This window comes from Artibeus jamaicensis, unplaced genomic scaffold (genome assembly GCF_021234435.1).
Source record: "Artibeus jamaicensis isolate MK-2021 breed Jamaican fruit bat unplaced genomic scaffold, CSHL_Jam_final contig_519, whole genome shotgun sequence".
NCBI lineage: Eukaryota > Metazoa > Chordata > Mammalia > Chiroptera > Phyllostomidae > Artibeus > Artibeus jamaicensis.
The window spans coordinates 25,931,423-25,959,270 of record NW_026521871.1 but is presented as its reverse complement, the minus strand read 5'-3'; the positions used below and the strand labels follow the sequence as shown (position 1 = coordinate 25,959,270).

Below are 27,848 nucleotides of genomic sequence, written 5' to 3'. Positions count from 1 at the left end.
TTCACCTAGCATAATAGTCTCCAGTTCCGTCCATGCTGTTGAAAAGTATGGGAATTCCTTCCTCTTCTGCTGCATAGTAATAGAATAAACAAGAATAAAAGTATAAAAAATAAATAATATGCCATTCTATCAATCTGTTAATCTGTCAGTTTCCTGGTGATGTGATCTGTGGAATGGCCTGATCAAATGCTTATTATTAAAGGCACACTTTTGCCCTGGCTGGTGTAGCTCAGTGGATTGAGTGGGGGCCTCCTGCAAACCAGAGAATCGCAGTTCGATTCCCAGTCAGGGCACATGCCTGGGTTGCAGGCCAGTTCCCAGCAGAGGACACATGAGAGGCAACCATACATTGATATTTCTCTCCCTCTCTCCTTCCCTTCCCCTCTAAAGACAAATAAATAAAATCTTTAAAAAAAGGCAAACATTTATTGTGCTTTACAGATGTTGTGGGTTTTGTTATTTTTTTAAATTAAAGGCAATACCCTCCACCAGCAAAAAGGTTATATGACTTACTTTATTTCAGTGGTCTGGAACTGAACCACAGTATCTCCAAGGTATGCCTGTATTTCTCCTTTACTGTTAAATGGGTCCTTTGGTTTAAGGTGTTGTTTGTTTTTTTTTTCCCCCAAAGAACCACCTCGACTTTATTAGTCTTCTCTGTAGAACATGACACATCAATTCCTATAAAGACCATGCTCCCATCAGAATTGAGTCAACCCCTTGTAAGCCCCCTGGAACAATTAAGGGTACACTCTTCTACTCATTGTAAATTCAGAGTACACAATGCAAACAGGCCTTTCAACTATTTTATATTTACACACACACACACCACCAACAGTTACCACTTTCACTTTATAAATGAGAAGTTCAGGTAACAGACCAAGGCCTCTAAGCACTGGTGCTAACTCTTGCATACTTTCTTTCTCAGGGGAGTCCAGGCCCTCATACCTTTAACTCCTAGAACCTGCAGGTTTCTGACACACAGGCAGAGGTGCCAAAGAACCTACACTCAGACCAGAAGACAAAAGCACTTGTGAGCATTTAATGATTTCCCCTCCATGTGGCTTCAAGCTACCAGCACACAAGCCCCACCAACACTCTTAATCTTCTCCTCAGCTCTTCTGCTGAAGAATTTAGCCTTCACAATGACAGGCTGCTTTGGGAGCTTTCCCTTCCCCAGAACTTTGTAGTAGCCCGATCGCACCACATCAATGATGGGAGCGGCTCCGGTCTTGTTTTTGGCAGCGTTGACCCGTGTCTGCTCAGTGACCAAAGTCCACAGTTTATCCAGGTTGACAGTGGGACAGAAGCTCTGGTTCCTCTTTAAGTGGTAGTGCCTCATACCAACCTTCCCAAAGTAACCTGGGTGATATTTGTTGAAATTGATCCTGTGATGATGCAAGCCACCAGCATTACCTCGGCCTCCCGGGTGCTTCCTGTGCTTGCCGATGCGGCCGTGGCCGTGGCTCACGTGTCCCCTAAGTTTCCGGGTCTTCCTCAGTCTCGATGGCATCTTGGTGGCCAAGACGCAAAAGCGAAGGTGTTGTTAAGATGGATCCCATTTTGGTGGTGCTGGGCAGAGGTACTATAAATGTAGAGGGACACTTGGGGCAGGTAAGGCAATGAATTTACTCTATTTATAGAGTAAGTGTAAATTCTGCTTCCTCCCAGAGTGCGAGAGTCCCAAACCCATCTTACCACCTGCTCAGCTCTATGTCTGATAAGTTGCTATTTGTATTTTGCAGTGATCCTGACCTTACCAGAAGTTTGTCTCCTTTAGTAAGGCTTTTTTTATTATAATATTCTAAAGTAAGTTAATGATGTTTTTGATAATAGGATATCTGATTAATAGAAGTTTTAAATTTTAACATAGTCAAGTATATGATTCCACTTATAAGGAATTCAATAAAAGGCAAACTGTCTAGTGACAAGAAAGCCTATCAATATTGGCATCAGGGAGAGGCTGACTATAAAGGGTCACAAGGTAACTTTTTGGGGTGATGAAAATTTCTTAGATCTTGATTGTGTGTTGGGTTATGCAACTTTATACATTTGTAAAGACTTATCTACACTTAAAATTATTGAATTTTGTATGTTAATTATATTTCATAACTGATTTTAAGAAAAGAGAATTTAATGTACTCATTTGTCAGTCTTCATTATATTTATTAAATTTTTCCTCTATAGATAGGGTTTTTGATTCTTAATCTTAAGAAACTCTTCTTTGGGATTTTTTTCTGATATTTTGTTTTATTAATTTCTGTTCTTTATTTCCCCTGTTGTTATGAAATGTACCCACAATGTGTTTTAATCAGGTAGAGTAAGACACACAGACATAGAATACTAAAGGCACTTTTTTTTTGTTTTTTTTTTTTAATTGATTGGAGTGACGAAGAAAGACATTTTTGCTCACAGTTCTCTAGAAGCAGGAGGCACAGCATGCCCTGCCAGCCACGTGGGAAGCACCAAGGTGATCAGGAGGTAGAAGGCACAGGGGAAATTACGATCTAGCACCTTTATTGTGGTTTCTGTGGAAAGGAATGGATGAGGCAGGGCCTACCTCTGAGCAAGTTTAGAATTAGATAGTTTAAGTAATTTATAGCTCTGGGCAATAGGGGTGGTCTCTAGTTGGCTCCTACCTGGCTTTGTGGTGATTGAGTACAGGGGGAATATGAGCTCTGGATTAGTTGGTTGTATATCAAAGATATGCTTTCAGACAAGTTGTTCGCCATCTTTAGGAATTAGGTAACCCCGGGTGCAGAGAGGCCTACCATATAAAAGCATCATAAAATATAGAAAATTAAAAGAACAGTATTAATCCATGTATGTTTTTTAATATTTAGAATATATTGTCTAGACTTCAAGGTTCTAATGAGAAATCTGCTGATAATCTTGTTGAGGATTCCTTGTTTGTGATGATTCATTTCTGTCTTGCTGCTTTTAAGATTCTGTCTGTCTTTAAACATTTTTATTATCTTGTATTTCATTATGGGTTTCCTTGAGTTTATCCTACTTGGAATTTGTTGAGCTTGGATGTTTATATTTGTGTCCTTCATTTGGGCCATTTTCAGCCATTATTTCTTCAAATAATCTCTTTACCCCTTTAATCTCTCTTCTCCTTGCACTTCCACAATGAGTATGTTGAGTTTTTTGCTGTTGTACTATAGGTACCTTACTCTGTACTTTTTTTAAGTCTTTTTTCTTTGTTTTTTTAATTTTTATTTTTTTAATTGATTATGCTGTTACAGTTGTTCTATTCCCCCCTTCATTCCCCTCCACCCTACCCCCCCATCCCCACCATTACTCCCCTTTAGTTTATGACCATGTGTCTCCAGTCCTTTAGATTCTATATTTCCCATGCTATTCTTGCCCCCCATCTATTTTCTTTCTACTGTCTATGCTACTTATTTTCTGTACCTTCTCCCCCCATCTCCTCCTCCCACTCCCCTGTTGCTAACCCTCCTTGAAATCTTCATTTCTATGTTTCCACTCCTGATCTAGCTGTCCTTTTACGTTTTAGGTGTGGTTGTTAATAACTGTGAGTTTGTTGTCCTTTCACTGTTCATGTTTCTTTAACTTCTTTTTCTTAGGTAAGTCCCTTTAACATTTCATATAATAAGGGCTTGGTGATGATAAACTCCTTGAATTTGATCTTATCTGAGAAGCACCTTATCTGTCCTTCCATTCTAAATGAGAGTTTTGCTGGATAGAGCAATCTTGGTTGTAGGCCTTTGGATTTCATGACTTGGAATACCTCTTTCCAGCCCCTTCTTGCCTGTAAGGTCTCTTTTGAGAAATCTGCTGACAGTCTGATGGGGACTCCTTTGTAGGTGACTGTCCCCTTACCTCTTGCTGCTTCTAGGATTCTCTCCTTCATGTTAATTTTGGCTAATGTAATTATGATGTGCCTTGATGTGTTCCTTCTTGGGTCCAACTTCTTTGGTACTCTCTGAGCTTCCTGGATTTCCTGGAAGTCTATTTCCTTTGCCATATTGGGGAAATTTTCCTTTATTATTTGTTCCAATAAGTTTTCCACTGGTGGCTGTTCCTTTCCCCCTTCTGGTACCCCTATAATTCGGATATTGGAGCGTTTAAAGATGTCCTGGAGGTTCCTAAGACTCTCCTCATTTCTTTGAATTCTTGCATCTTGACTCTTTTCTGTTTGGCCATTATTTGCTTTCTTCTGGTCCACTCCCTTGATTTGAGTCCCAGTTTCCTTTTCATCGCTATTGGTTTCCTGTGGAATTCCGTTCATTTCAATTAGTTTCGCCTTCATATGTTTGTCTAATTTGTGGCTATAATCAACCAGTTCTGTGAGGATCCTGATGACCAGTGTTTTAAACTGTGCGTCTGAGAGTTTTGCTATTTCTTCATCGCTTAGGTCTATGGGCTCAGGGATTTTGAGAATCTGCGACATTTTTGGTCTGTTCTTGCCCTTTAAGTGTGAGAAGTGGCGCCTTGGACTCCCAGGTCGCTGGGTTGTGACGCTGTATGTGGGGGCGTGGTCAGAGCGGGAAATGGCTTCGCCCTCTACTGCAGCGTGCCGCAGGGACGCCGGCCCCGGTCCAACCGCCCACTCCCTCGCCTGTCCGCTCTCGCACAAATAGGCGACCCCAGTCAACACGCAGCACCGCTTCCCCGCTGTCTCCTCTGCGGTCGCTCGCCTGGTCACTCGCTCGGTCGCTCACTAGGTCCAACCCTGCGCTTGGATTCCGCGTCTGGATTCCGCGCCTGAGCCCGTCTGACCGAATCCTCCTGTGCAATCCCGCTCCACCAGCCACTGGTTTCGCCCCTTACCGGTCAGGCTGCAGAGTTTGTTGTTAACGGACTTCCGAAAAGTTCAATTTTCCGTGTTCTGGCTGTGTTTTGTGTTGCTAATATTTAGTTGTCCCTAAACTTGGTTGTGTGAGAAGGCACGGCACATCCACCTATACCTCCATCTTGGCGGAAGTCCTCTAAGTCTTTTTTCTTTGTGTTCCTTAGGATTGATAACTTCATGTTCACCTATTTTTTCTATCTGTTCAAATCTGCCTTTGAATCCCTCTAGTGAACTTTTTTATTTTTGTTATGTACTTTTCAACTCCAGAATTACCTTTTAGTTATTTTTAGGCTTTCTATTCCTGTAGATACTCCCATTTTTATATATTTTTTCTTTACTTTTTTCACATCTTTTTATTATTTGATCACCTTATGTTTATTTAAAGTTTTGTCTAGTATGTTTATTATCTGGTCTTTCTCTGGGATAGTTACTGTTGGTTTCTTTTCCTTTGAATGGGACATATTTTCTTTTTTCTTTGTATTCCTTGTGACTTTTTGTTGTTAAAAACTAGATGTTTGAATCTAATAATGTGGTAAATCTGAAAATCACATTCTTCCTCTTCCCCAGGGTTTGTTGGGGTGTGTGTGTGTGTGTGTGTGTGTGTGTGTGTGTTTGCTTTCTTGTTCTTGACTTTATAGGTTGTCTTTTTGCCAGGAATTACCCTTAATCTCTCCTCAGTCTTTTCTAAACTTGAGTCTTTTCCAAGTTTAGACTTATGTGGTGACTTCCTAAATTTCCCTGTTCTTACTTCTTTAATGCCTGGCTCCCAAAAGAGGAAAAGAGAAAAATGAAGGGGAGAGAGGATGGAAAAAGATGCCAGCCCTTTAGATCCCATTCAATCCAAGGGAAAGGGGCTTATACAGTTGGGTGTGTGTGTTCAGCAATGGCTGCTTGCCTCTGTGTTAGCACCTTAGTGGTCAGAAGCAGCAGTCACCTGTCAGGACACATATCTCTCATGACAGAATCCTTATTGCCCACTTGGCTCCCATAAGCTGCTCCTGGAAGTAATGCACAGATGCCTGGCACAGGACTGAGGGTGGAGGATGGGTAGTCATTGCCAGGCTAAAAGCTAAAATTAATCAAAATTTACAGACCAAGCCTTCCCCTGGAAGTTTCAAGTCCTGGAATAGACTCTGGAATTCTAAAATAGTTAGATCACACAGATTTTGCTAGTAAAGTTGTTGTCTAGATGGTGAGACAGATTCTTGGTACTTCCTATTCCACTATCCTTCCAGAATCTTCTTATACCCCCCAAAATTTAGTTTCATTATAGTTTAAAAAGGGTTTTTACCTTTTTCTCATTTTTAGGAAGTTCAGAAGAGTAAGTTCATTGTGAGTCAAAGCAAATACATTTAAGACCTTTCATTTAGCTTTCAGTTCTAGATACCAAGCATTTAAAGGAGGAACTCAGATGTATTATACTCTTTTCCACCTAAAAATAAACTAAATGCTTCAAACTGGAAGATGGTGAGACTGGAAACAGAGAGACTCCTTAAAAAGGCAAAAGCCTTCATTACTACTAAGGTAGTGGTGTTGAGAATGGAGATACTGGATTCATTTCAGTCCTGTATAGGAGGTAAAAAGGACATGACATGAGATATGGGGGTTGACTGAGTAGGGTTCATCAATCCAGATAACTGGATTGATAGTGGTACTACTTAACTGAATTATAGAACACAGGAGAAACTGCAGGGAAAGTTAGTTGTGTGACATGCCTATGAAGTGGACAAGCAGAATACTTGACAATTTATAAAGCATTATTTATTTTTTTAATTTAAATTATTTTATTGTTGTTCAATTATAGTTGTCTGTATTTTCTCCCCATCTGTATCCCCCACCCCCTCCAAATCTACCTCCCTTCCTTGCTTCCACCCTCCCCCTTGGTTTTGTCCATGTGTCCTTTATAGTAGTTCCTGAAAACCCTTCTCCCCACTGTCCCCTCCACCTTCCCCTCTGGCTATTGTTAGATTGTTCTTAATTTCAGTGACTCTGGTTATATTTTGTTTGCTTTTTTCTTTTGTTGATTAGATTTCAGGTAAAGATGAGATCATATGGTATTTGTCCCTCACTGCCTGGCTTATTTCACTTAGCATAATGCTCTCCAGTTCCATCCATGCTGTAGCAAAAGGTAGGAGTTCCTTCTTTTTCTCTGTTGTGTAGAATTCCATTGTGTGATTGTATCATAGTTTTTTGATCCACACATTTGCTGATGAGCACTTAGGTTGCTTCTAGCACTTGGCTATTGTAAATTGTGCTGCACTGAGCATTGGGGTGCATAGGTTCTTTTGCATTGGTGTTTCAGGGCTCTTAGGGTATAATCCCAGCAGTGGAATTGCTGTATCAAAAGGCAGTTCCATTTTTAGTTTTCTGAGGAAATTCCATACTGCTTTCCACAGTGGCTGCAGCAGTCTGCCTTCCCACCAACAGTACACTAGGGTTCCCTTTTCTCTGTATCCTCTCCAACACTTGTTTGTTGATTTGTTTATGTTGGTCATTGTAACTGGTATGAGGTAGTATCTCACTGTGGTTTTAATTTGCATCTCTCTGATAGCTACTGATGCAGAGCATCTTTTCATATGTCTCTGGGCCCTCTGTATGTCCTCCTTGGAGAAGTGTCTATTCAAGTCTTTTGCCTGTTTTTTAATTGGGGTTTTTGTCTTCCTGAAGTGGAGTTGTGTGAGTTCCTTTATATATTTTGGAGATCAAACCCTTGTCTGAGGCAAATATGTTTTCCGAAGTAGTTGGTTCTCTTTTTATTTTAATGCTGTCTTCTTTAGCCATGCAGAAGCTTTTTAATTTGATGAGGTCCTGTTTGTTTATTCTTTCCTTTATGTCCCTTGCTTTAAGGGACATATCCATGAAGATGTTCTTGTGCAGGATATCTTAGATTCTCCTGCCATTTCCTCTAGGACTTTTATGGTGTTACAACTTATATTTAAGTCTTTTATCCGCCTTGAATTTATTTTTGTGTGTGGTGTACAAAGCATTTTTATACCTAGGAACTTTAAGTACGAGTGAACTGGTTTCCTGTAACTCCGAGAGTTCCTTGTGAGCTTAGGCCAAAAGGATAATGGAAGGTACAATAAACTTTAACAAGGCTAAGTGGTAAAGTCCTAAAACTGTTTTTGAATAAAAATTACATAAACACATAAAGAGCATGAGGAGGAATTAGTAATTAAGTGCAGCAATTAATGTGAAAAATACTCATGTTATGATTAACTTCATGTCAAGTATGTCTGGGATTTCAGGTGTCTACAGTTTGGCGTACATCAGGAGAATATGGTTGCTAAAAGTGGTGCCAAAATCTTAACCTTAATTTTACTCTACAGTGTGGGGAAATGGTAGTTTCACTGTTCCTTCTGCTAATGTGTATTCTTTTGGAAATATATATACCTTGGAGTGACACTTTTAAGAGACAGAGTAATTAGAGTATAAAAGAATAAGGATTGGAATAGTGGTAATATACAGGGGTTGGCAGAGGTAGATTTACAATTGTTCGTATACAAAGCAGTTTACTCTTGTATTACTTATGAATTATTGTATTGTGTGTATTATACCTATAAAACTACTTTTGCCTACCCCTGTAATGAAAATATGTAGAAAACCCAGTACTGTTTTTTATTGTGTTTTTTTATTACAATTTATCCTCCTTAAACCCTCTTCCACCTCCACCCAACCCCCTCTGTCTACAATCACCACACTGAGGTCTGTGTCTGTGAGTTCTTTTTCTTTTTTGCTTAGTCACGCAACACCCCCAACCTGGAGTTTACAGCCTGTTCTCTGTCTGTGAGTCTGTCTCTGTTTTGCTTGTTAGTTCAGCTTGTTCATTACATTCTGCATGTGGATGAAATCATGTGGTATTTGTCTTTCTCTAGTTGGTTTATTTCACTTAAAAAATATGTTCTCCATGTCAATCCATGCTGTTGCAAAGGGTAGAATTTTTTTCTTTTTTACGGTAAAGTAGTGTTCCATTGTGTAAATGTACTATGTTTGTTTTATCCACTCATCTGATGGACACTTGAGCTGCTTCCAAATCCTGACTATTGTAAATAATGCAGCAGTGAACATAGGGGTGCATGTATTCTTCTGAATTAGTGTTTTGGGGTTTTTCGGATAAATTCTCAAGTGGAATCGCTGGGGTCATAACTGCAGTTCCACTTTTAATTTTTTGAGGTAACTTATACTGCTTTCCACAGTGGCAGCACCAATCTGCATTCCCATCAACAATGCAAAAGGCTTCTCCTTTCTCCACATCTTCACCAGCATGTGTTGTTTATTGATTTATTGATGATAGCCGTTTGACAAATCTGGTTTTGTTTAGCCCATAAAATTTAAGGGGAAACTTAGATCATAGTTTTGGCATGCAAAAGAGACTTTTTGATCTTATCTGATTCAGTTCCCTTATTTTGCAGATAAGAAAATGGAGTTTCATGGAGGTTGATAGGACATTCCCTGAGTCATAGCTAATGGCAGAACAGTGTCTAGTACTGAAATAGGTGGTTAGAAAGGAAATTGAATGTATCAGAAACATTTTATTTATAGGGGTATCAAAGGCAGGACTGGGTCTAGGGTGAGGCAGGCAAGTTGCGTAGGTTACAAAATTGAAGGAAACATTCACTCCTAAGTGCAGACTTTTGCAAGATCCTTATTTATCAAAGTAATATGTGAACATTGTTTAAAATGTTAGTGCCAAGAGGTATCTCAGTCCTCCAGATTAGGGATAGCTAGAGAAAGCTAGATGTGGTGATGGTAGAAGAGAATTACTTTTTAAGACCTAGTTCTCCATGCAGTAGTCTGCAAGAACCTGTGGAGCATTGCTTTACTTTATGTAAGAACAGTGTGGAGTGTTCTGTTCTCAGGCCTGACAGGTTCCTATTCTTTTTTCCTTGAATCAAATCTCAGTCTATAGATTTTCCTTTGTGCTTTTCAAGCTATTTTCAGCTACACACTTGGTGGTTCTCTGAGTCTTGGCTGAAGAGTTAGAGAAACTAGACAGTCCTCTCATTTCTTCTACCTTACAGCCCACATAGCCAGATATGGAAGCAATTTAGAGATAACAGTAACAGAAATGAGAGATAATCCTTGGCCTCTGGTCTCTTGTTTCTGACTTCCATTTGTTTTTGAGGGTAGAGTCACCAAGTTCAACTCCATTCCCCTTAGGTAAAGGATGTATTTCTTTATGAGGGTTCTTTTCCCCAGCACTTAGGGATTAGAGGTAGTTTAGGCTAAATAAAATCCCTGCTACCATGTCTCAGGAGGTAATTTGTACTTCCCAGAACCTCTGGGATGGATGACATATGCAGTGGACAAGCTCTCCCCCAGGTATTGGTGGTTCCCTTTTTCTCATTAACCTTTATGAGGAGAATAAAACCAGAATGCACAGCCTGTGTTTTGGAACTAATAGGTATAAATTTATTATGCTGCTTCTTTGGATCTGCATTGTTTTATACTCAATACCTGGCTCGCCTCCTTAGGACCATTATATATTTTTTGTTCTTTAGGTCTTTGGAGTTAAGACCAGCCATTTATTTGTTTGTTTGTTTGTTTGTTTGTTCATTTGTTGGTGTGTGTATTATATTTTTAAATAGGTAGATTCTGAAGGCTAAGACTTATAACATGTATGACAGGTAGCTTTATTGATCTAGTCAGAGGTAGTTAAATCTATAAATAGTAGCAGCACATCGAATCTAATTTATAACTATAACATAGTTTGTGGTGCTAATGGGAGCAGAGTAAGTTTAAAATAAGTCTGAATTACAGATAAAATAGTATTGGCAAAGAAATAGAACTTTTCCCACTAGCTTGTAAACTCTTCACAACATCTTTAGCTTTATGAGCTGGGTAGCTCATACTGTGCCCAGCACACAGTAGGGCCTCAAAAATAAGTGGTAAACATTTTTCTAAGTGAAAGCATGTTAAAAATCAGTAATTTGGTTGTCATAGGGTTCAGTGTTAGCTTTCATTAACCCATCTCAAACTGTTTACATACACACACAGTTGTTAAATTTGGGGATATCTCTACTTGCTAGTATTAGTTTCCTTAATGTCCATCTAGCTTTTTAAATCCTTGTTTTTGTTAATTTTTTTTCCATCTGAAGTTTCCTTTCTTATAGAGTGTTCTTTTCATTAATTTTTTTAGTCTTTTTTTAGCCATTTCAGGTGCCTAATTATCTTACATATTGAATAATTTGTTTTTTGTTAAAATGGTAATTTTTTTATTTTTTATTTCATTTTATTTTTTAAATATATTTTATTGATTATGCTACTACAGTTCCAATTTTTTCTCTACTTTATTACCACCCACAAGCAAACTGAGCCCTTCTGGTGTTGATTCTCAGGTGGGTGGGTTTGTGTATGTTCTAGGACCCTGTGGGTCTCTCCAATAAACTCTCCTGTGAGGCTGAGAGTCTCTCCCACCGCCACAACCCCTACAGGTTTTTTCAGTTAGAGGTTTTGAGGCTTTATTTCCCTGAACTGGAACCCTGGGTTGAGTGGTCTCTCTTGCTCCCCAGTTGTTCCTCCTGGTTATCCACACACAAATGTGGGACTGTCTGCTGTGCTTGGTGAGCTCTGCCAGCTGCCTCTCCTGCCCTGGTCCTCTTGCCACTGCCTTGCATCCAGTCCTCTTTGCCCCTGCTGCCCATCTCTGCATCTCTGCCCCTCCACCCCTCCTACTGGTCTGGATGAATGCTTCTTTAACTCCTTGGTTGTCAGACTTTCATACAATTTGATTTTCTGTCAGTTCTGGTTGTGTTTTGTTTTGAAATTTGTTGTTGCCCCTCTTTTGGTTGTGAAAGGAGACAAAGTGTATCTACCTAGGCATCCATCTTGGAAGTCTTTATAATGGTAATTTTTGGTTTAGGAAATGAAAAAACCTTGAATAGATTCTGGATTGAGGATTGATTAGATTTGGGGGCTTGGAAGAAATGGAATCAGATCTCTGTTCATTTCTCAGCTTCATTATCATACTGTACTTCAGGGATGTCCAACCCATGGCAATGGCTATGAATGTGGCCAACACAAAATCATTGATTTACTTAAAACATTACGTAGTTTTAATACTAAGTTTTCTACTAAGTTTTGTTACTTGGATGTGTACATTTTCTATATTAGTGATCAGAAACTTGGGACCTGCTCAACGATTTAAAAAAACTCAGAAGGTCTGCTGCATAATTAGGGTTATTATATGAGGACTTTTTTGTTTATCTGTGGTGGCAGATATCACAAAAATTATGTACAGATGGATCTCTTCTTTGCTCATCAGTTTTCGTTAGTGTCTGTATATTTAATGTGTAGCCCAAGACAACTCTTCTTCCAATGTGGCCCAGAGACACCAAAAGGTTGGATACCCCTGTTCCATGTGGTAACATTTACGCTAAGTCTACATGCTCTCAGTTATAAGTCTTTTGGAAAAAGAGAGTGCCTTCTTAGTACCCCCATTGATATCCAGGTGTGTTTCTGAATGAACAGCTTGACTTTAAGCCCATTGTTAAACTAATCACAAGAATTAAGGGAATTTAATACTCTGGCCATGCATGATTTGCATATACTGCCACTGAGTTGGAACTGCACCTGAAGAAAGTGGGAAATAGAATTGGGAGAGGATAGTTTCCCAGAAGGAAGTTGAGATATTGTTACAAAACGAGAGAATGGATGCTGGTGTAGCTTACAAATCAACTATTCAGTATTTTGATTTACTTAATGTTTTATTTCTAAGGGGTCAATATGGCTTTTCTAAATTAAGTTTTTTAATTATCAAAGTAATATCTGAGTGTAGTTTAAAATGTTATACAGTTCTGTCTGGTGTTTTCAGAACCAGCTAAAAAATTTGAAAGTGATTACCTCTTGAGGCAAAGGGATAGAAAAAGGAGAGCCGAGGGCTGTTACTTTTGTTATAGGCCTCTTTTAAAATATGTGCATATATTACTTTAATAAATAAAAATGTGTCTATAATCTTTTTAAAAAGATTTTATTTATTTATCTTTAGAGGGGAAGGGAAGGAGAGAGGGAGAGAAATATCAATGTATGGTTGCCTGGCGTGCATCCCCTGCTGGGAATCAGCCCACAACCCAGCATGTGCTCTTACTAGGAATTGAACGGCGGCGATCCTCTGGTTCACAGGCCCACACTCAATCCACTGAGCTACACCAGCCAGGGTGTATAATCTTTTGATTTATTAATTTTAGAGATGTACCTATTTTCTATTAAGGTAAAAGGACATTCATTTTCTCAGCCTAGCTCTTGGCCTCATTGTTTTGATAAAATTACATATTCATTGTCAGTGGGTTTTTTTATTATAACCATATATAACCTTGTACGTATAGTTTATAGTTGACCTACCACCTATGATTAAATTTCCTTTCTTATGTAACTTATTTTTTTCTTGAAAGTTACAGAAAATTTGTAAAGTGTAATTAAAAATTTTTTGTTCTCTTTTAGTTTATAGCTAAGTCTTCCTATACTCTGTAATGGTTCTATAAAAGTCATATTTGTATAATTTTGACATGGTCATATCAGTCGGATATGTCTCCCCACACCCACCCCCATACCCCCATTGAAATCTACTCTTTTTTGGATTATTCTAGACTTGCTTCAAAGATAAATTTACTTTTGTTGGCATCCTGGAGATTTCTTTTGCCTTTGTCATTATTTTGTGCTTTCTCATATTGGAAACCTTTTTAAAGTGACATTTCCAAAAGTGATTAGTATAGGATTGCATTTTTATTTGATCTATTGTTTAAGATAAAAGCTTTGATTTTAAGTAGCCTTTATTTCAGACTAGTGTGTCATTTTTAATTTCCCCAAAATGGGATTCTTATCCATGTTGTTTCATTAATGAGTGTTTAACAATTAAAATTACTCGACAAAATGATAAGGTTTAATATGTTGGATAGAATAAAATCATCTTACTGAAGTTAATTCTTTGAGGATCTTTTTCCCCTCTTAATTGTATACTGTGAGATCTGTTGCCTAACCAAACTTCCGGAGTTAGTCACTTGGGTATTGTCACTCTGCTGATTTTTATCAGAAACAGGAAATTGTCAAGTTATATGTTAAAGTACAGCAGATTCTAAAATTGCATTTGTACTAGCACAAGAGATTTCCCTTTAGAGTTTTTCTGTCACTAGGTGGTTCCTTTTTCCTCAGACTATAACAACTGGCTTGCCCAAAATGTTGCAAACAGTACCCTTCCTCATAGTGTACATATCATACACAGTGATTGGTAAAATGATTGGACAAACTTAGTGTCATTAATATATTTGTAAAGGTAAATTGGGGAAGAACATGTTTTTAGTTGTTTACTTGTTGTTCCAGTGTTTAGATTAGCAGGATTCCTAAAGTAGACCTTTTAGGGAGTCTATAAGGCAAAAATTATTTTCATATATTGTGATGTTAATTTTCATTTTCATTCTGGAGCTTGCAGAGGCTGCATGAAATGCAGTGATAGTTTATAAAAGGTCAATGTTTGGAAGATCTGCAAAACTCAGTGAATGATGATACAAAATTCATACATGACCCTGACTGAGTAGCTCAGTTGCTTGGAGCATCATCCCACTACACCAAAGTTGCAGCTTTGACCCCAGTTAGGACATAAACAAGAATCAGCCAGTGAATGCATAAATAAGTGGAACAACAAATCTCTCTCTCTCAAATCAATAAATAAAAAAATTAATCATACATGAGTAAAAACAGGTCCATTTAAAGTATAAGACAGACGAATGTTTTCTGCTATATGTTCATTTTAGTATAAATATAGTAAGATTCATACTTTTTTGAGTGTGAATGAGATTTGATACATAGAGTTATGTAATCGCTACCCCAATCTAAATATGAAGTTTCTTCATCCCCCTCTTAAGAAAATAAAATTTTCTCATGCTTTGTGGTCAAACACTTACCCCCACCATTAACCTGTGAAAAACCTCTAGTCTGTTCTTTGTTGCTATAGTTTTGCCTTTTCCAAATGTCATGCATAGCCTCTTAAGTCTAGCTCAGTGAGATTGCTGGGTTGTATCAAAAGTTGGTGTTGAACTTTATAAGAAGATGCCAAACTGTTGCCCATAGTGCCTGTACTACTTTTGCATTCCAACAAGCAGTGCATCAATTCCAGTTGCTCAGTGTCCTCATTGGCTCCTTGGTACTTTTTGTCTTTGTTCCCTTCTCTCTCTTATTCTCATTCTCTATCTCTATCTCTCTGTCTGTATTGATCCTACCCCCTCTTTTATACTCCTTTCCTTTTTTCTCCACCTTCCTTCTCTTTGAAAGCCATTTGATAGTTGTGTAGGGATATAATTTTGTGGTTTTAATTTGCATTTCTGTAATGACTAATGATTTTGGTGAAATGTTTATTCAAATATTTTGTCCATTTAAAAATATTAACTATTTAAATATTTTCCCCCATGTCTTTACTTGAGGATGCAACTTGAGACAGCTCTCCCTGGGCTGGAATCATGTGTCAGTGGCTCTAGTCGCCTGCCCCACAGCTTTGGGTTGAATTCCAGGTGACGGCTTCCTCTTTTGAAATGGAGGAGGCAGCCTTAATGATCTCTGAATCATCTTTGGGGTTCTTCTTTGCTAGTCTTTGAAGAATATCTGGTCTTACCCTTAAAATCCAAGAAGATGGCCAACAATCTTCTTTATTTCTTACTGACTTTTGCTAGTTCAGATTGGCTGTTTCCTGGCTGAGTCTGATGTTCACACCTTACTCATCTCTTTACCAGAGGGTTCCTTGGGCACACCTTTCGAGTTCTGTTCTGAACACACTTTCTCATTTTTTTTTTGCAATATAGATAGGCTGAACATTTTCCACCTTTTAAATTAAATGAAGTTTGTGCTTACCTTTGGATAAACAATTCCATCCTTAAGTTGCTTCTTTTCTTGAATTTTACTGTAAGCATTCAAGAGAAACTAAGCTGCACCTTCAACACTTTGCTTAAAAATAGCTTCAGCCAGCTCTGGCCAAGTAGTTCAGCTGGTTGGAGCATCATCTGGATATGCCAAGATTGCAGGTTTGTTTTCTGTTCGGGGCACATTCAAGAATCCGCCAGTTAATACATAAATAATTGAAACAGCAAATTGATGTTTCTCCTTTTCTCCACCTCCCCTAAAAATCAGTAAATAAAGATTTATACCTTTATCCAAATATCCACTTTCATCCTCACAGTTCTACCTTTTGCAAAACCCTAGGACATGAACACAATTTAGCCAAGCTCTTTTACAAGTCATTTTACAAGAATCACCTTTCCTGCATTTTCTGATAACCTGTTCCTCATTTCTGTCTGAGGCTTTTATCAGAATGGCCTTTACTGTTAATGTTTCAACGTACTTTCTATTCATGACCACTTAAGGTATCCTGTAGGAAAACTGAGTCTTTCTTTACATCTCTCTTCTCCTTCTGTGCCCTCAGGAGACATTGCCCTCAACAGACCTGTGGATGAAGAAAGTAACCTCATGGGGTGATCTGATTGTAATTGGACAGGTCATGGTGGATAATCACCCCCTCAGGTATATAACTTCTTTAGTAAAAGGTTTATTTTTGCCTTAAGCAACCCTTGTCTTTGTTCTTGTGCATCTAAGTTAACACACCTTTGAAATGCCAGAATAATCCTCTTTTTCACACCCCTTGAGGTGTAATCACCTTCCAGAGGGAACATAATCTTCCTAATTATCCTGCAATCCAGTCTGTATGTTGTTTACTCTTGCCTTCCTTTAATCTTCCTGTTCCCTTCTTAATTCCAGATTTCTAAAAGAAACTGCAGATTGTTCAAGGAAGCATTTTTCTTATTCTATTGAGAGATTGCATCTAGGTGTATCTTCTGTTTGGCTCAAGTAAATTTTTATAAAAATTCCCCACAGATTTTATATTCTTACATTGACAGTTCCTTCTAGGTTTTTCTGGCTAGTCTAGTAATCAAATTGACATAAAACAGATTAACAGGCAACAAAACAAATTCAAGTTTAATAATATGTATACCTCCTCTTTCATGGGAGCGACCCAGCATAACTGAGTAACTCATCAAAATGGTAGATGCCATTCACTATAAATACTATCTTCAGCTAAAGGCAAAAGATGTTGGGGGTGGAGAGTCAGTTATGGGAGGTTACCAGGAAAAGCACTATAAATAAGAGTAAGATTGTTAGGCAGATTTATGTCTATGCCTTCTTCATTAATACTAGTCTCTAGAATTTTAGACATCCTCATCTTTATGGTACAGCTGCATTTGTAGGGAGACATCCTTACAAATGAAGATTTCCCTTGTAAATATCTCTTACAAAGAGTAATTTCTACCTGGTTTTCAGAACTCTTTTTATTTTTAAATGTCTACTAGTAGTTTCTTAAGAATTAACCAACTTAAAATAATCCTTATGCCAAAAAGGTATTTGGGGGTAGCAAATTTTGCTCTCCTGCAATGGGAATGTAGACTTGTTTTTAGCGTGTACTTCCAGACTCCTCTAGCCTCTTCCCATGATACAGTTCAAAAACTGCTTCCACAAATTAAGTATTTATTACAGCAGTAGCCTCACTTCTTGGTGTCAGTTTTCTGTCTAAGTATGTTTGGGCTGCTGTAACAAAATACCACAGAAATCTACTGCTCAGAGGTCTGGAAACTGGAAGTCTGATATAAGGGTACCAGCATAGTCTGGTGAGGTCCCTCCTTTATGTTATATCCTCACATAATGAATAGGGTTTCAGGAACTCTGGGATCTCTTATAAGAACACTGGTCCCATTTCTGGGAGCTCCATTCTGATGACCTAATTACTGCCCAAAGGCCCTACCTACTAATACCTAACCTTATGGGGGTTAGGATTTCGACCTGAATTTGGGCGAGGGTGGTGCACAAACATTCAGACCATAGCAGTAGCACTCCCTTATGTTTTTAGTGCCATGTGGCCTAGGTTTTCTTTTTCTTTTTTTTAAATATATTTTATTGATTATGCTACTACAGTTGTCCCAAGTTTTCCCTCTTTGCCCCGCTCCACCTGGTACTCCCCATCCCTCTGGGAGTCCCTCCTTAGTTCATGTCCATGGGTCATGCATATAAATTCTTTAGCTACTCCATTTCCTCTACTGTTCTTCTAACATTCCCCTGTCTATTCTATACCTACCAATTTGTAGTTCTTAATTCCTATACCTTTTCCTCCATTCTCTCATTTCCCCCACCCAATTGATAACCCTCAAAATGATCTCCATATCTATGATTTTGTTTCTGTTCTGCTTGTTTACTTACTTTGTTTTTTAGATTCAATTGATATAGTTATGAATTTATTGCCTTTTAATGTTCATAGTTTTGATCTTTTTCTTAAGTCCCTTTAATATGCCATTTAACAATGGCTTGGTGATGATGAACTCCTTTAGCTCTACCTTGTCTTGAAAGCACTATATCTCCCCTTCAATTCTAAGTGATAATTTTTCTGGATAGAGTAACTACAGGTCATAGGTCCTTGCTTTTTATGACTTTGAATATTTCTTGCCAATCCCATCTTGCCTGCAAAATTTCACTTGAGAAATCAGCTGACAGTCTTATGGGAACTCCTTTGTAGGTAACTCTCTTCTTTTCTCTTGCTGCTTTTAAGGTTCTCTCTTTATCTTTAACCCTTGGCATTTTAATTATGATGTGTCTTGTTGTGGTCCTCTTTGTCTGGGACTCTGTTCTTCCTGGTCTTGTATGTATATTTCCTTTGCCAGATTAGGGAAGTTTTCTTTCATTATTTTTTTTTCTTTCATTATTTTTTCAAGTAAGTTTTTAATTTCCTGTTCTTTCTTTTCTCCTTCTGAGACCCCTATGTTTTCAGTGTTAATACATTTTACCGGATGCTCCTTATTAGCCTTTCCTTGTTATTTTGGATTTCTTTTTCTTTTTGCTGTTCTTATTGGTTGGTTTTTGCTTCCTTACATTCCAAATCATTGATTAGATTCTCAGCTCATCCACTCCACTGTTGGTTTCTGTAAATTTTTCTTTATTTCACTTAGTGTAACTTTCCTTTATGCCTGGGTCTTTTTTATGCTATTGAAGTACCCAGTTAGTTCCTCAAGCATCCTAATAACCAGTGTTTTGAACTCTGCTTTGGATAGATGGCTTATCTCCATTTTGTTTAGTTCTTTCTCTAGAGTTTTGTTATGTTCTTTCATTTGGGCCATATTTCCTTGCTCATTTTGGCAGCCTCCCTGTGTTTGTTTCCACATATTAGGTAGATCTGCTTTGACTCCCTGTCTTAGTAGCATGGCCTATTGTAGAAAAGCACACTGGTAAGTTGGATGGGGCAGAGCTTTAGATAATTGCCAGGGTGGGGCAACTGGATGAACTGGGTTGATAGAGTCTCCAATATGGTGTTGCCACTCTGTGGCTCTGTGTGCAGAAGGGCTCAAAAAGGGGACAGTACTGCTGCCTGCCCTCTGGAGTTTTGTCTGGGAGGAAGCTTGTCCTGATGCCAGACACTTCAATTTCTCTTTGTGTGCCACTGGTGACCTTTCAGTTGCTTCCCCAGTGCTGAAACCCAGAGGGAGTGAGTCCGTGTAAGTCTTAAGTCCATTGTGGGCCTTTTAAGGGGAGACTTTTGGGAATCCCATAGTTTCTTCCATTGGTTTTTATAGCCAGAAGTTATGGGGACTTACCTTCCTGCAGCTGGAACCCTGTGCTGGGTGGTCTGGTGTGGGGCTGGGACCCCTCGCTCCCGAGGTATCCATCCCAATTTTTATCTAACTAACATACGTGGGTGTGGTGCCACTCATTCTGTAACAGGATGCAGCCAACGGGGCGGGGGGCAAACAGGGGTTTGTAATGGGGTCCAGAACTCGGTGTCCAGGAAATATTAGGGAAAAATATATATGTATAAGATGTCCTCACCCCCACATGTCTGAGCTGGGAGATGGGACGCATGGAGCAAGGCCATTGAGAGTTGTTTTGAAAAGCAACAGTTTTGCAGATAACCTCTAGAATGGTAGTTTAACATATTTATAACCTTTAACTGTTTTCATAAATATGTTAAACAGCTGTGGCCATGCTTTGAGCCAGGGGGATGGGCAACTCCCACTGGTTACAGAGCCTGTGTAAGAGCTTGAAGATGATTGTCTCCACACCAGAGGGCGACAGCTAACGAATACTGGCAGCTGTGGCCAATTGTGGGAGGAGTCAGAAATCGTGTGGCAGAGGAAGATAGGCGCTGGGATTTAAATCCAGGCACAGCAGCTATGAAGGGTCTTTTTGGGACCTTGCAGCTTGGGCAGAGAAGAACCACAAATTTCTAATTCTGTTTCTGAGATACGGTACCCCGGACTGGGCAGAGGGGGAAGGAAGGATGGACTGTGCATTTGTGGCTTTTCAAAAGGACTTTAGGATCTCAGTGAAGACATTAAGTCATTACTCTTAACTTTGTATAACTCTTTAAATAAATAACCCCTTTCCTTTTCACCAGTCTCTGGCATTGAGAGACATCTTTCCCTGGTGGTGGGCAAGACGAACCTAGTATGGGGTGGGGGACCCCAGAGTACAAGGGTGGGTCCATTTGGTAATAGCATATCGTTCACTCCCCCTTCCCACTGCCTCAGGTCTATTCTGTAACAATTCCACATCTCCACCCCTCCAATCCCATACAATTTGATTTTCTGAAGATTCTGCGTGATAGTAGTTTTGTAGTTTAGATATAATTTCTGCAGTGGTTGTGTGAGGAGGCGAGCTGTGTTTACCTACACCTCTGTTTTGACTGGAAGTCTGAAAGTGGCTTAGTTTTTCTTTATCTGAGAATGTCTTTATTTCATTTCATTCCTTAAGGATAGTTTCACAAATATTACAGTATAATTCTGGTTTGCCAGTTATTTCCTTTAAACATTTTAGAGATGTGGTTCATGGTTTCTCATCTGTCAGCACCATGGACTGGATAATTCCTTACTGTGGAGGGCTGTCATGTTATGTTCATCATGGGATCTTGAGCAGTATCCTTGGCCTCTATACACAGTAGCAGCCCCCCTTTCCTCTGCCCCCTAGCTGTGACTATATAAAATGACTCCAGATACTGTCAAATATTCCCTTGGGTGCACAATACCAGTAATATCCAATTGAGAATCACTGCCCTGTATGTGTTGTGTTGTTTTTCTCTGGCTGCTTTTATGATTTTCCTTTTATCTGTGGTATTTAGCAGCTAGATTATGATGTATCTGGACATGGTCTGAATTTACCCTGTTTGAGGTTTCTTAGTTTCTTGAATCTGTAAATTTATGTCTTTTGCAAACTTCTACAAATTTCAGCCAATATTTGAAGTATTTTTTTGTACTGGTACCTATTTGGGGGTGGGGCATGGAACCCAATACATGAGTAGTAGCTCTTTTGATATTGTCCCATGGTCCCTGAAGCCCTGTTCTTTTTCAAAATATTTTCCCCTTTCCTTTAGATTGGATACTTTTATTGACTGTCTTCAGATTTATACAGTCTTCTTTTCTGTTATAATATGCTGAATGTCAGCCTCCCAGAAGATACTTCCATTTTCTAATCCCTGGGCTTTGTGAACACAGTCATGTGCCACCTAGTGATGGTGTTACATTCTGAGAAAAACATCATTAGATGACTTCATAGATGTATGAACATCATAGAATATATTTATACATAGGATGTAATTACACAGGTGGAATAGCCTACTATACATATATGTTATATTGTATAGCCTATTGCTCCTATGCTTCAAAACAGTATACATGTAACTATACTGAATAGTATAGGCAGTTGGTAAGTGTTTGTGTATCTAAACATATCTAAAGAGTAAAAATATGATATAAAAGATAAAAAATGGTACACTTGTGTAGGGCACTTACCATTAATGGACCTTGCAGGACTGGAAGTTGCTCAGGATGAGTCATGCATGTCCACACTTGGCGGGTGAGCTCAGTACTTATGTTGGTTCATAACCAGATTTATAGATATTAAAGGTTAACAAAGCTAGACACTAGTTAAATTGGTAAGGATGGATTTTATTCAATAAATATTTCAATAGGATGGAAGTCCAGTACGAACTGAATTCAGCTTTGCCAAAACAAGGCAGGAGACTTTGAAAGCTGCAGCATGCAAAGAAAAAGGTGCCATGTGGTGTTAAAGGGGATTGGTTCACGTAACTAGGCCACCTAAGTGAGTAATTGGTACTTATCTAAATGAGAAACAAACTTCATGACGAGTAGTAATGGTGTAAGTTAGGGCAGGGCACCCACCAAAAGTTGTGCCCTTACCTTTCTACAAGAACTGGAAGCAAGAGTGATAGTCATCTCCTTGAATGTTTCCATTTTAAAGAGATGGCTCTCAAGTCCTTGAGAAGACAGTTCTAGGTGCTAGAAGATTTTTATCTCAAAGTGGTAGAGAAAGTATAATACTTATTAAATTGACTTCTCTGAGAATGGGTTTGGGAACTTACCTTCCTATCACCAAATTTTGGCTAAAACAAACAGTAAATTCCTGCGGCAGCACTGAGTTTAGTTTTCATCCGGGGGATGCAGCTTTAAGCCATTAGAAACTTACTATTGTTTATGTGTGAGAGGATAGACTAAATTATTTATGCTGAGAATCTACAGTTAGGTTTTGTTTGTTTGTTTGTTTGTTTGTTTTTTAATCCTCACCTGAGGATATTTTTTCATTGCTTAGAGAGAGAGAAATATCAGTGTAACAGAAATATCAACTGGTTACCTCACATAGGCTCCTGCATTGGGGATCGATCCTGCAACCTAGGCCTGTGCCCTTACTGGGAATTGAACATACAACCTTTTCGGTGTACGGGACTATGCTCCAACTAACTGAGCCACACCAGTCAGGGAGAGAATCTACAGTTTTTATAGGCTGTGTCAAGAAGAGGGCTCAGAGGAGCCTGACTAAAGAATGGTCAAAGAGAGAGTCTTTGTCATAGATTACTTTCTCTAGCTCTTTTATCATGGGAATTGTATCCATATTTTCCAGTTCCTTGTAATCCCTCTTTCTAGTTTTTTTGGTCAGGAAGATTGGGTTCTCTTACTAGAATTTCAGTCTTCCTAGTACTGTTGCTCAGTACTAGGCATGACCGCCTGCCTTAATGGTAAAATGGTGAGTGAAAAGTGAAGAAAAATAGTGTGTGTTTCCCCATATTCTTTGTTCTACCTGGTTCCTTCTTCTTATTGGTTCCAATATCCAGAAAAATAGGTTTTCTATTGGGGTCTTAAAGTGTGTGTACTGCACCATTGTGGCAGCAGTGCAGATCCATAGCTGAGGCTGGCCCTAGCAGGACAGGGCTGGGAGAGGGGGGAAAAACCCACCAGGGAATTTTCCTGTCTTTTGACCAGATGAGCTCCTGTTTTTCCCCAGCTCTACCTGCTATACAATTCCCCTGTCTGCCTGCCTTTGGGCCAAAACCAGAAAATAAAGCATGGGGGAACCAATAGGAAATTTACTATCGCTTTATTGGTCTTTTTTCTTATTGATTTCCCTCCCCAGTCTGCCTGCTGTTATTTCATTTTCAGAGTCCTCAGGTGTCTGATTCTTTTTAGCTTTTCTGAAGATTTTAGTTGTAATCTGTTGGACAGACAGGTTGTAGTGGGCTTACACCTATCTTTCCTGAGATTAAAAAAATACTAGGCCAGACTTCTGGCCAAGATGGAGGAGTAGGTGGAGATACTGTACCTCCTTGCACAACCAAATTTAAGGACAACAAAGATTTAGAAACAAAAACACAATAAAAACAGAAAATTAAATGATACCAAAGTCTGACAACAACGAACCATTCGCCCAGACCAGTAAGAGGGGTAGAGTCAGTGGTTGGGTGAGAAGGGTCCCAGCAGGAGGAAGGGGTGATTGGTGACCCGGGTGGGCATGGGGCGAAAACCCAGTAAGGTTCACAAGGAGGCTGGCTAACCGCGGACACACATTTGTGCTCAGAGAAACCAGGCAAATAAAACAGGCAGTGAGGCAGACTGTGCAACCCAGGGCCCTAGCACTGGGAAATAAAGCCTAAAAGCATCAATTGGAAAAACTTTTGGGGTTGAGGTGCTGGGAGAGGCTCCTAGCTTCATAGGAGAGTTCATTGGGGAGACCCATAGGGTCCTAGAATGTATACAAGCCCACCCACACAGGAACAAGCACCAGAAGGGCCCAATTTGCTTGTGGGAAGCAGCAGAGAAGACTGAAATCCAAGAGTGAAACAAACGCCATTGCTCCTCTCTCTGACCCCATCCCCAGTCACAACCCAGCGGCTTGGGTTGCCCCAACCTGGTGAACACCTAAGCTTTCGCCCCTCATATGTAACAGGGGCGAACAGACCAAAACATTATGGCTCAAGCAGAACAGCTAAAGCCCCAGAGCCAATACTTCTAAGCGACCAAGAGATAGTCAACCTATCAGATGCACAATTCAAAACACTGGTGATCAGGATGCTCACTGAACTTGTTGATTTTAGTCTCAAATTAGATGAAAAAATGAATGCTACACTAAGTGAAATGAAGCAAGATGCAAGGGAACCAATAGTGATGGGAAGGAAACTGGGACTCAAATCAAAGGAGTGGACCAGAAGGAAGAAAGAAATGACCAAACAGAAAAGAATGAAGAAACAAGAATTCAAAAAAATGAGGAGAGGCTTAGGAACCTCCAGGACATCTTTAAATGCTCCAACATCCGAATTGTCGGGGTACCAGAAGGGGAAGAGGAAGAGCAACAAGTGGAAAACTTATTTGAACAAATAATAAAGGAGAACTTCCCCAATCTGGCAAAGGAAATAGACTTCTAGGAAGTCCAGGAAGTTCAGACAGTCGCAAAGAAGGTGGACCCAAGGAGAAACACATCAAGGCACATTATCATTACATTACCCAAGATTAAAATGAAGGAGAGAATTCTAGAAGCAGCAAGAGATAAGGGGATAGTCACCTACAAAGGAGTTCCCATCAGACTGTCAGCTGATTTCTCAAAAGAGACCTTACAGGCAAGAAGGGGCTGGAAAGAAGTATTCCAAGTCATGAAAGGCAAGGACTTACATCCATGATTGTTCTATCCAGCAAAGCTTTCAGTTAGAATGGAAGGACAGATAAAGTGCTTCTCAGATAAGATCAAGTTCAAGGAGTTCATCATCACCCAGCCCTCATATGAAATGTTAAAGGGACTTGTCTAAGAAAAAGAAGATAAAAAAGATGAACAGTGAAAAGACAGCAAACTCACAGTTATTAACAACCAAACTTAAAAGCAAACTAAGCTGTTCAGCTAGATCAGGAGCAGAACCATAGAAATGAAGATCTCAAGGAGGGTTAGCAACAGGGGAGTGGGAGAAGGAGAAGGGGGGAGAAGGTACAGAGAATAAGTAGCATAGACGATAGGTAGAAGATAGGGGGGAGGGCAAGAATATTATGGGAAATACAGAAGCCAAAGAATTTATATATATGACCCATGGACATAGACATAAACTAAAGCGGGGGAGTGTGGGTAGGAGGGGGTGTGCAGGGTGGAGGGGAATGAAGGGGGGAAATTGGACAACTGTAATGACATATATAATATATTTTAAAAAATACTAGGCCAGTGAATCTTAATATAGGAAAGGTTCATTTGTATAGTTTTAGATTCCACATTAGAAACTGTATTATTTAAGAAACTATCATTTGTCAAGTTTTGGTGTAGTAACAAAAAAGAATATCCACAGTTATCTGAAAGGACTTAAAATACTCTTCCTTTTTTCTTTTTAGCTAAAACAATATGTTGGCAACACATTAAATGCAGAAACAGATATGGAAATCCATCTGTCTTCTGTTAAGATAGACATTTAAAAGATTTGCAAAGGTGTAAAATAAAACCACCTTTTTAACTAATGTTTTTGATTCGGAAAGTATAATTTTTATAAAAATATTTTAAATGTATTAGATTAAATATGGTCATATTTATTTGAATTTTAAAATATCCTGACATTTCTCATTTTTAATTTCTAATGTAAATATTAATAGATATAACTGACATAAGCAAAAACGTTTGGGGTCTTCAAGGGGTCTTGAGACCAAATAGTTTGAGAATTGCTCATTTAGTAGGTAATTGGTTTACATTCATTTATTACATATACACTTTTTCTGTTCTCTTTTTAAAAGACAGGGTAGTAATCACAAATACATGAGTTCTGGGGAAATACAAAGAACACGCATTTGACTTCCATTTGAACTCCCAGTTTCTACCACTTATTTTTCAGGGTTGGTAAAACTTCTTAGTATCTGTGTGATACTTGGCAAAGTGAGGATAATACTTTTTAAAGTTCAAAGGATTATTGAGAGGGAAATGCTAGGATAATACCTGAGTTATGGGCATTTAGTAAACATTTCTTTGGTGTGAAGTTTCATATCTTTAGCAACTCCTAGCCTTTTCGAGGGTGTAAAAACCTCTGCTCTTAAACAAGTAGGTGTTCTCCAACTCAGTCTTCTGATTCCTTTCTAATAAATAATAGAGTAGCACAATTTATGAAGATCTCTAGAATAGTAAACACCATATTGTCCTTAGTGACAGTGAAATAATCGAGTTGTTTAATTCCAGTTTGGTCCTGTTGTTATGATGACCAGATGAGGAACGGCCAAGCATATGATCAATGAGTGTATATGGGTTCATTTTGGGAATGAGGTTGGAGGTAAATTAGAAAAACAGAGATCAAGAAATAGTCCCAGGAAGAAAAGGCAAGCAGATCGTGAGTACTGTAAACTGGGATTAATGTCAAATTTGAGGTCCACGATTTTTGTATAATCAGAGCTGGGCAGTGGTCAGTGAGGAACAAAATAGTTCAGATTCTGTAAAGGAAATCCAACTCTGATGTCAAGCAGGAATTGGACACTGGTTGATAAGGGTCCTGGGTTCTGTTGCCAGGTACAAGGACCCAAAAACAAAAGGACAGGAATCCAGTTCCTGAAAGCAGGCATAGGAGCCAGGAGTATCCAAGCACAAATGTCATGAGTGGAGTTGGGAATGTGGAACTCGAGCTTTTGTAGAAGAATATAGAATATTAATTGACAACCTTTACAATCATGGCTGCACCAAAGTACAGTGAAATCACTTCACATTTAATTTATATAATTTGAATTAAGTGTGGCTCAAAGAAAGCCAGGGGAAAATGTCTGTTAATACAATGCAAATGTTTCCACCCATCATTCTAATGTAAGCATCTGCTCCAGAGTCGGCATGAGATGGGAACCATTCTTTGTTTTCTCAGTTGACCTCAGTTGCTGTCCTTCTTGTAGTTTAAGCATGCCATTTCACTTTTTATTTTGGTTTAAAGATACGTGGTTTTCCCTACTATTTGAACTCTATAAGTTCAAATTAACTCCTTTATCTGGTACTTAGCTGAAAAAATGGTCATCAGAGTTAAAGTGTAAGTGCTTTATTTGTTTTTTATGTTCTAATTGTTTAGGTTCTAATCGTGATTCTTCCTGTGAAGCAGATTAGTTTTACACCTGCTTGCTTTTCTCACATTTATTTTTCCCTCATACCTTCTGCATATTTCCTCACCATGTTTCATACTTTGTGTTCAGTTGCAAGTTCCATTGGCTAGCTTTCAGTTGGTTTTCTTATAGTACATTTAAAAAAATTAAGTAATACATACCTGTCGTAAAATACTCAAACCATGCATATATGTAGAATAGGGACTGAAAGTTTTTTATCAGTCTTATTACTCACTGAGGCTACCATTGCGTTTACAGTTTATTGTATATCCTAGAGTTTTTTAATGCATATATGTAATAGGCTTTTTTCTAAAATAAAAGCATACTTAGCACATTTTTTAAATATATTTTATTTCTTTATTATTTTATTTTTTAGAGATAGGGGAAGGGAAGGAGAAAGAGAGGTAGAGAAACATCAAAGTGTGGTTGCCTCTCACATGGCCCCCAGTGGGGACATGGTGCGCAACCCAGGCATATGCCCTGACTGGGAATCAAACCATGACCCTTTGGTTCACAGCCCACGCTCAATCCACTGAGCTACACCAGCCAGGGCAGCACTTTTTTTTTTTGAAATTTGCATTTTTGCTTAATATATCTTAGACATTTTACCATACTAGTACTTAAAATTTAGACACTCT

At 38.9% G+C, this 27,848-nt stretch overlaps 2 protein-coding genes across 4 annotated transcripts in view; one reads left to right on the top strand and one right to left on the bottom strand.

Moving 5' to 3' along the window:
* Nucleotides 1-27,848, top strand: part of NCK1 (NCK adaptor protein 1) — an 85,150-nt gene that overhangs the window by 32,514 nt on the left and 24,788 nt on the right. Inside the window, exon 2 of one of the 3 annotated variants that reach the window (XM_053669223.1) lies at nt 16,224-16,321. The exons of the other annotated variants lie outside the window; for them this stretch is intronic. The gene's annotated coding sequence lies outside the window, so the exon portion shown is untranslated. The remainder of the gene's footprint in view (nt 1-16,223; nt 16,322-27,848) is intronic. 3 annotated transcript variants of the gene reach the window in all.
* Nucleotides 1,021-1,535, bottom strand: LOC128628019 (60S ribosomal protein L27a-like). The gene has a single exon (XM_053669227.1). It carries the CDS (start codon nt 1,511-1,513, stop codon nt 1,067-1,069), a length of 447 nt encoding a protein of 148 aa, XP_053525202.1. The 5' UTR covers nt 1,514-1,535; the 3' UTR covers nt 1,021-1,066.

Excerpts from the sequence above, each read along its gene's own strand:
- LOC128628019 (XM_053669227.1), bottom strand. The coding sequence starts at position 1,513 with ATGCCATCGAGACTGAGGAAGACCCGGAAACTTAGGGGACACGTGAGC.